This window comes from Eucalyptus grandis, chromosome 5 (genome assembly GCF_016545825.1).
Source record: "Eucalyptus grandis isolate ANBG69807.140 chromosome 5, ASM1654582v1, whole genome shotgun sequence".
NCBI lineage: Eukaryota > Viridiplantae > Streptophyta > Magnoliopsida > Myrtales > Myrtaceae > Eucalyptus > Eucalyptus grandis.
In genome coordinates, this window is record NC_052616.1 from 33,687,033 (window position 1) to 33,696,389 (window position 9,357).

At 40.9% G+C, this 9,357-nt stretch overlaps 1 protein-coding gene across 1 annotated transcript in view; it reads right to left on the reverse strand.

Moving 5' to 3' along the window:
- LOC120293846 (protein ACCELERATED CELL DEATH 6-like) overlaps window positions 1–8,931 on the reverse strand; it is a 12,599-nt gene extending 3,668 nt beyond the window's left edge. Inside the window, exons 1-2 of the mRNA XM_039313620.1 lie at window positions 8,383–8,931; window positions 7,284–7,739 (exon numbers count right to left, since the gene is read on the reverse strand). Coding sequence (XP_039169554.1) covers window positions 7,284–7,739; window positions 8,383–8,931 — 1,005 coding nt within the window. The remainder of the gene's footprint in view (window positions 1–7,283; window positions 7,740–8,382) is intronic.
- Between the last annotated feature and the right edge of the window lie 426 nt (window positions 8,932–9,357).

Sequence of the window (9,357 nt, forward strand, 5' to 3'; positions counted from 1 at the left end):
CTACAACCAGCTAAAAAACCTCGTCGCATGCATCAAAGCACACATAGAACTTATCGAACTTGGTCCCATGATCAGGAAGTGGTCTCTCAATCACCTCTACATACACTCTACTTGTAGGGTTTTGCAGCCTACACTCCCAAGCATACTCCCACACCTGCCCATATTCCTTAGCATATTGACCAATAAGTACCTTTATCACATTTTGCTTTGCTCTTTTGCACTGATTCCTAGATACATTGATGCCTACACGCTCCTTCACCATCCTAAAGTTAGCAAGTTTCAAGTTGGGCATCACCTTGATCGGATCGAAGAAGTGCTTCGACAACCATGAACTTGTTACCCTTTGTTTTGAAAATTAATGGAACAAGTGTGTTCCTCTTGGTAGGCTCTAATGAAAAGACCCACTCTTCTTAACAAACGCACCGTAAATCTTCCATGGACAGTTTTGCTGCGAACACCTAGCTCTTACAAATTTCTTGGTATTTCTAATGAAATCAATATTTCTTTGTGCAGCAATGGAAGAACTCGGTATAGCTTCCCTAAATTGTATCGCATCATGGAATTTCATACCCTACTTGACAAAGTAGGAGATGCAACAGATGGATCATAGGAAGGAAACTTACTTTTCCTTCTACGCACGGCTCGTTGATCTTCTTCAACTTCGTCTACAGGAAGTTGCGGTGTGATGCTTTCTTCATAATGTCTGTCTCAGGACTGGCCAGCAACACCAACATCTCGCAGGGCCTTCGTCTGTTGGATGAACAGCTACATGCAAAGTTGCAAATCTATCGACAAAAAGTCCCTTTGTTTTTTCCTTGGATTTGTGTAAGCTCCTCATCGTTGGCGTCACTTAAGATTAACAAATTTTCAGCTTCGCAGCCAACCCTTCATCGTCATCGTCACCCTCACTGGATTCAGCTACTTCCCAATCTAATTCGGTGATGGTGACATCACCCATGTCACTGTCGCTCCAGTGAACAGCATCTGCGCCCTCTCCTCCCCATCCTGTCCATCATGACCTACTTCATCTCCTCCTTCTCCTACTTCGGTGGTATCTCGTGTCATCATGTTCGTCCTCACTATTGTTTTCAACAAACACTTTCGCCTCTTCGCCATGAAGATAATGATATAAGACATCCTAAAACCATTATCATCTTCCAAAACTCTCAAACCATCTCTCAAGCCTTTCCCAGGAACACAGTACAGTAACTTTTGTACTCTACAAGGCAAAAATGTCACTATATCCCTAACAAATCCAATATAAGATGCATTCTTTATATCTACAAAGATAGTACCCCCATTCCCCCCTCATACTCCCACTCATCCTCCCCAATCACAAAATCTCCACCGTAGTAAACGATGATAAGCAACATAGTCTTTATGCGCCATTTTCGCAACAAAAGAGGACAAATATACGATGCCTATTTTGGACCACATTCACAAAGAAGCAGAGATTGCAAGTGGAGGTCCCCACACTCTTTATTAAAGAAAAAAAAGAAAAAGAAGAAGAGAGAGGAAGATGCGGTCGTCGACAGGCTGCACTTGAAAACAACGAGGCCTCGGGACAAGGACAAATAAAAATTAAGATGGGACCCGACAATTTGCTTTGATTATGCCGTCGCATTTCTTTAAAATATGGAGAGATTCCTCGGCATGGGTCCTCAACAATGCAATTTATTAAACAAATATCCGAAGTCCCCATCCCCACAACCTTCGATTCTCACATGTGCAAGTCAATACTCGAACCCTAACAATCACCAATCATCGCACATTTCACATCCGACCCACTACAAATTACTTTCGCACATCACAATTCAACACCCTGAATGAATCACACATCACAGTGGATGAGGGCGACGTCGAGCCCTACACCGAGCCCTAATTTCCCCCTCGAGCCCTACACCGAGCCTATATTTCAATGCCGCTCCTAAACTGTCAATTTGAACCCCCAATAGGATTGTAGCACTACATCTCGGCCATTAAATCTCACATCAAGCCTGACCTTCCCAGCCGACCCCCAAATTTGAAGTCCAGAGCCCTAATAAACGAGTCGGAGCCCTAATTTCACCACGGGGGAGAGGAAGAAGAGAAAAACCTGAGCAAATCGACGACGGCGAGCGATGACGGCGCTCGGCAGCGGCGACCGACGACGCCGACCGACGATGGCGACCGACAAAGCGGCGACGGCGGCGAGCGATCACCCGCGAACGGCGAGCTGTGAACGGCGATGGATGGATGGAGAGGACGTCGGACCTCATGTGAACCGACAAAATGTTAAATTCCAAATAAACGAACGACGTCGTTTTGTTTGGCCAAGTGCACGAGTGGATGGGGCGGCGTCGTTTTCCTCCTCCACGTCCGCTTTTTAAAAAAAAAAAAAATTGCCACATCGATTAAACTTGTCGGAAAATGCCACGTCTGCATTTTGGCCGGTTTTTCGCCGGATTGGCACTTAAGTGTCCCATTTTACTCCGATGATGGCACTTAAGTGTACCATTTTTAAAGTTATGGCACTTAAGTGTCGTGCCAAGTTATGGCACTCCAGGTGTCCCGACCTCCAATTTGGCCGATCCGAATTTCCACTAATTTTCGCAACGTCCGAAACGGTTTTCCGTAAAAATCTCGGAATCTCTGAAAAATATTCTGAGGGTGAGTCGATGTTCCTAAAATAGATTGTGACACCACAGAACTTTCAATTTTTGAAATCAGGTTCAAATTCACGGTTAATTTCAGTTCGGCGCGTTTTTAGCGTGACCTAATCTACCGGGTCACTTTTAGGAATTTTTGGTGTAATTGACCTGTGATCGATTTTTCTCGAGTCACAATGTACATTTTCAACACATTGGCGACTCTCGATTGTCGTGAAAATCCCAAGGTTTCAATTATGGGCATCGGGTACCAAAACGATAGAAAAATCGGTCTAGTGCCGATCGACGAGTATTTTGCAATCCGGTAGAATCACCCACACTCTAATTACATATCTCAGTTAAATTGACCTATCTCTAGTCTCTGATTGATTTCGACAGTGCCGTAATGATCTCGGCAGATGGACACGGTCAAGCAGTCGATTTCTGATCGAATTCTCAAGTCGATTACACTTAGGTTCCTTAATGACTTCCCCAGATAGTCTAGTTATCTCGTAAGTGACCAACTCAGAAAATAGCACTATAAACGCGTCGACAAAAAGCCCGATTTATTTAATCGAAAACAAATTTAAAAATTTAGGCTATCACAAAGTTAGCGCTGTCCACCAGTTGGGGTGCAAAAGCAAGGAGGAGTTCAAAGAAAGGACAGTTTGAGGTAACTTGAGAAGACTGCTAATCCTAATAAAGTAGAAAAAAGGCTGCTCTATTGATATACATTAACACCATGGAATAAGAGTGAACTAACTAAGAGAGAATATAATGAAAAGCCTGTGATCCGGTATCAAGATTGAAGACACTTAGAGTTAACAAAGTAAATTAGACAATTAGCAGGAGAAAAAGACAAGGGTGGTAAATCTTGATAATTTTCAAAAATACATGCCTTTGAATTCGAGAACTCGCTTCTCCAACGATCTAAAGGAGATGTCGAGAGCAGTCAAGCATTTGCTAATCGCAACTCCCCGCCCAACTCATTTATTTGACAAAAGATAAACCAAAGCGGCAGGTCGGCATTGCCATTTTATTATGCATTATAGAGCTAAAGTTCGTGTTAATTGTATTCTCGCATATGCTTCCTCTTTGCTTTGAGTTGCTTAAGCTGATCCTATTCTTTGCCCACCTTATAAGCAAAGAGGCATAAAGGAGTCGCGTGCCAGAAGATTCAGTTAGTCCTTTTGTAGCTAGCTTGGTTAATTATGCATAGGCTAATCTTTTTGTAATTTAATTAAATCAAAATTTTAAGTAAGAATACGAAGTTATGACATTTTCTTAAAAGATGGCTCAAAATATAAATTATTTTAAATAAGATTATGAAGCGGCCAACTTAATCTCAAATAAAGCCTCGAGCTCACCGACTAGTCATATATTTGCTTGTGGCAAGCACGTGACTAATGTAGCAATTGATATAATAATTAGAAGGCGGAAACGCTAACAAGTTACTCAACTCATACTCTAATCACGAAAAAGAAGGAGACAAGTAGGAGAAACTCTCAAATGAAATTGAACTTCTATTCTACACATTTTTCATATTCTTTTCTCTTTTTTATCTTATAAAATGATGACAAGACTTACTTATATAAAGATTGTTTAAATAGCTCACAAATATATCTAGCATTTCAAGCAAAAATAATTTCCATCAAATCGTTTCACATATAGACATTAGGAGTATTTGCACTACTAGGGCCAACTATTAAAAAAAAATTTAAAAAAAGAAAAAAATATTGAATCGAATAGGGCCGGGCCATGGCTGGGCCCGCCCGGCCCTCTTTTTGTCCTTATTTCCCCGGATCGGGCTGGCCAACTTTCTCTCTTCCCCAGCGCGGCCCCCTTTTCTTTTTTTTCCTCTCCTCTTTTATTTCCGCCTGGATCCCGGCCCAGTCCCAGCCTCTTTCTCTTTCTCCCCTCGCGAAGCCAGCCCATTTCCTCCCCAGCCTAGCCCGCGCACCAGCTCTCCTCTTCCTGTTTTCTCTCTGCGTGCTTGGCCTCTTCCTCCACGACAAAACAGAGGCGCGCGACGCGCGGCGAGGACGATCGGCAGGCTGGCAACACAGCTAGAGAGAGAGAGAGAGAGAGAGAGAGAGGAGGTAAAAGCCAAGGAGAGAGAGCTCGTGAGTGAGAGGGTGAGCCAGCGAGAGGGAGTGAGATCGAAAGAGTGTTTCTCCGTTGCCTGAGGTCCGTCTGTTGCTCGCATCCATCGTGGTGCCTTAGCCGAGCCAAGTAGGCCTTCCCCAAGTCCTAGTGCTCTGTTTCTAGGTGGTGTCGAGCCCGGAGCTCACGGCCGGGCGGTTTGCACGAGCTTCGGTCCCGTTGGTCCTTCATTGATGCCGTTGCGTGCTCTGGCATGCTTGGTTAGGAACCTAGGCCTGTGTTTGAGTCTCAATTGAGCTAGAAAATAGTTTAGCGGTCGCCAGAGTAGGTGGCCGGCGCCTGTCGTGATGGACAGCCGGTGGGTGGTGAAGGTTTGGTGGCGGTGCGGCGCCGGCGGCAACGGATAGCTACTTCGGTTGAGGGGCGTTCGGTGGGTAGTAGCTTCGGGCGTGAGGCAGCAATGGTCGGGGAAGAAGACGACCAAAGAAAATAAAATAAAATTAAAATATAAATAACTAAAAATTAATTTTAAAAAGTAAATAAATTACTAATAAAAGATTAATTTCAAAAATAGGTTTAGTTTGAATTAGGTTGGATTCGGGTCGTCGAATCTGGTTAGCTGGTCGGACCCGGTTACCCCGTTTTCTAGAATATAATAATATTAAAAAAATAAAAAGTCTTAACAATAAAAAAAGAAAAGTAAAAATAAAATTAAAAAGAATATAAAAATTATAATAAAAAAATACTAAAAATCATATAATAAGTTTAAATATGACTTTATGGAACATGTTTAGAAAACGGTTGTTCTGAAATAAAGAAAAATATGAATGCAAAGAAAGACTATTATTGTTTTACATATATATACCAATCGACCAATTATATTGCCTTCTATGGTTTTGGATAAAATTGTTTTACATCTATCATATGGTGTTATGAGAATAGTTAAGTATGACCTTTAAGAGATAAATATAATTAGACTAATGTAATAAAATATGTTTGAGGTACTATGAGATATCAATTAATTTTTTTTTAATTTTTTGAGTTGTAGCCATTATGTCATCCCTAACAAATTCATAATTTAAGCTCCAAAATACATGTATACTCATTGGTCGCACGACTTTCTTACTAGTATGAATTGTTTATAAAGTAGATGAATATTGAATGCCTTATATTTTTTATAGAGCACTATCAAGCCCATCGTATCCGAGTAGGAAATGTTACATTTTGTTAATATGTCCATGATGAGGTATGATTAAGACGCACCAGTTCATGTTAATGTGACATAATGGAAAGACACCTTTTGAAAAAGTGTGAGGGAAGTTATATAAATAACTTATTGAGATAACCGTCATAATGGTTGGTAGAAAGAAAGTTCTATAAAATCGTTCTCTCTTCTTCTCCTCTCTTCATCAACGGACAAAGGCCATTCCATTTCTATCTTTCTCTCTTCTTCTCCTCTCTCCATCAACGAGCAAAAGCAATTCCATTTCTATTTTGAGAAGACAATCGGCATTAACGCTATGAAACGCAAATACTTTGCTTGTGATTGTATTCGAACCATCATGAAGTCCTCTCGTCCGTCATTTGCTCGTGATTCAACATACGATCCCGAGAAATTCGTTTATTGCGCATCAAAGAGGTTAGTTGTTTCTTTCTCCTGACTTACTTTCTACAATTTTGATTACCCATGACGCTTGTTGAGTGAGCATCCAGGTTGTCATGACTCCGAGTTTGCCACAAGTTGGACCGATGCGAGATAAATCATCCTCAGCTAGTCTAGACAAGCGATTTCATGAGAGGCGAGCTTCTACATGTTAAGAACTAAAGATATGATTTCGAAACAGATGAAATGACCCACTCATATATTCAACTAAGATAGCATGACACATGTATCATTGTGATGTTTCATTAAATTCCAACGTAGTTATTTTAAAAGCTTAAACTCTTTATAGCCCAAAAAATAATTTAGTTGAAATACTTCAATACTTGTCTTTGTGAGTAGGTTGGACTTTGCTTCAAGTCTAAAATATGAGAATATATAATGTAGGATGTTTAAAAATGTTTGAACTAAGAATCTCTGATTTTAATACAATGTGCAATGTTGTGGAACTACATCCAACTATTCTAATAATATCAGCTATTGAAGGAAGAGATGGTTTAACTTAAATACTTTAACAATCATCATTAATGTAATGCAATAGGAAAGCAACTATAGAATGAGCCAAATCCACCATGGCAAATACATATATTTGTTTCTGCAAATCAATTTTCATCGCCACCATCCAAAGGCGGACTAGTAGAGGTCTTGCTCGCCGTTTAGTCTTCTGTTGACTCATCCGAAATGGGCGTCGTCCCAATTTGAAAGAATCTCACGTAAGTGAGAAGAAGCCAGGATATCAGAGGACGGATGGGACCAAGGTGTACATTCCGAAAGTGGGGAAGGAAGATTAATAACATAACAACGAACGGTGATAATAAAGCAGATGCGATAATGAGGACGAGAATGGGTCCCGAAATTAATATCGCGGTGACAAGCCAATGGAGTTTTTGAACGGTCAAGGTGACGCCAATTAAGAAAGCGGCCGACATTGGCGGGAAGGAAATTGCTAGTAGCAGTCCTGCAAGCTGGCATGCATATATCGATATGTGGATTTCAGTCACGTACGCAAATATGAAGCCAACGACCGAGGCCATTGAGCATAACATCGCGATGGTGTTGCAAATCACGAAGGCCTGGAACATTCTATTGTTCAGCATCGTAGCCATGCCCCGCTCATCTTTGGATGGCGTTTTTGAGCCGTTCAATCCTCCAGGAACTGCGAAACCAGCTGAGAAAGTCACAGTGGTCACAAGCGATGCCACCACCAACAAGGTATTGATAAAGTCACCCATTTCTTTACGGTTTGGCAACATTCCGTGAGCGTGCCATTTGTCTCGAGCTTCCGGCTTACTTATGAATCGATCTGTTCTATCATACGACACGCTTGATAACAGAATGCGTGCCAAGCCCTGAGATCGGAAACGTATGAAAAAGGAAAGAAAGAAAAAACTGTTAGCGAATCGATAACGGAAACAAACTCTGGAGTCCTCATTTAAAGGGAAACTTTTACTTCTGCAGATGCAGTGTCCACAATTTTAAGAATCAAAACTAGAGTAACAAGTTCGCTGCAAATGAGAAAAGACTCATGAGTCAAATGTATGTGGTTCACCTTTGTCATAGGTTGACTTACTGATAATGTAATGAGATTGTGTCATGCTTAGAGCGGTCAAATTCGCCGCCTTGACCCCTTGCTTTTTAAGAAAAAAAAGATTGCAACATTGACAACTCCTGATCTAATTTATAGGCTCAATTAATCGAGACATGTAACAATTTATCTCAGCATTTATCAGAAATATTCACTTGCTTCTAACGCAGACATATTCATGGGAAAAAATTTAAGTAACTCCTATTAAGGCTAAATTAGAGACTTGTGCAATATTAATCCTAGAGGTGCCTCGGCTATTCCACAAAATTGATTATTGCTTTCATAGTCCCATTGTTGACTGCGAGACATAATGATTTGAATATAAGATCTACGCTTGACTAAGGGATTAATCTCTGGAAATTCCTAGTAAGTTGATGAATAAACTAGTGACTATTCATGTTACCTACCCTCCGTAATCCCCCTTGTGAGGAATGTTGAGCAATGTCGACAGCAGCCAAGCCTTCATGGTTGAGAAGGCAGGGGTTCATTCTTTTATCCAGCACGAGATGAATCAAAGCGGCGACATGTAAATACTTCGCTGCCAAGTGTGAAGCTGTATTTCCATCATCGTCTCTTTCATTTATCATCTCCCTCAGATCCCAATCTTTGAGTATATATCTCACTACTTCTTCTTTTCCGTATTTTGCTGCCACATGAAGAACTGTCTGTCCTTTCCCATTTACCCACTTTGACACCGGATGTAGCTTATGGATTAGTTTAACATGACCCCCCTTGCTTGCTATATGAATGGGAAGATCCCCATTGTTGTCCTGTTCTTGAGCCAAATATTCGGTTTCTGGTTGTAAGAAGTCCAATACTTCGGGCACATTCCAGAAAGCTGCTAAATGGAATACATTACCGCCTCTGGAGTCTCTCATTGTGAAAAGCTTCGTGTCCTTTCTGAGTATCTTGCCGAGTAAATCTGGAATCAGGAGCTCCAAATTAGGGACCACCATCCGCATAAACATTTGACACTGGTTGGGGCTTGGTTGGTTTTAATGCATCTTAACCCAGGATAAGGGCATCTTCAACGTAACCTTAATCACTATTAGGATTCATAGTCATTGATGGGGAATTAGATTGCAATGGTGAAACTAGTGGTGATAATTTCGATTGAATAAATCAAGGCTTTGAAAGGTTTATCTAACCCATTTTTGGTTTTAAAAAAATGGCTTTTCAATCTATGAATTTCAAAGTATCGTGACTTTCCTTCTCTAGCATCATGGAACACAATATGTGAGACTTTACATAAATTTCGAAAGGATCCCATTTATGTATTTGGGAATGACTTTAGACAAATTTCAGACCATTTTCTTCCAAAGCAATGCGACATCAACATGTACTAAGATTTTACTGTAAAAATCTTACTAAATGACATGGCA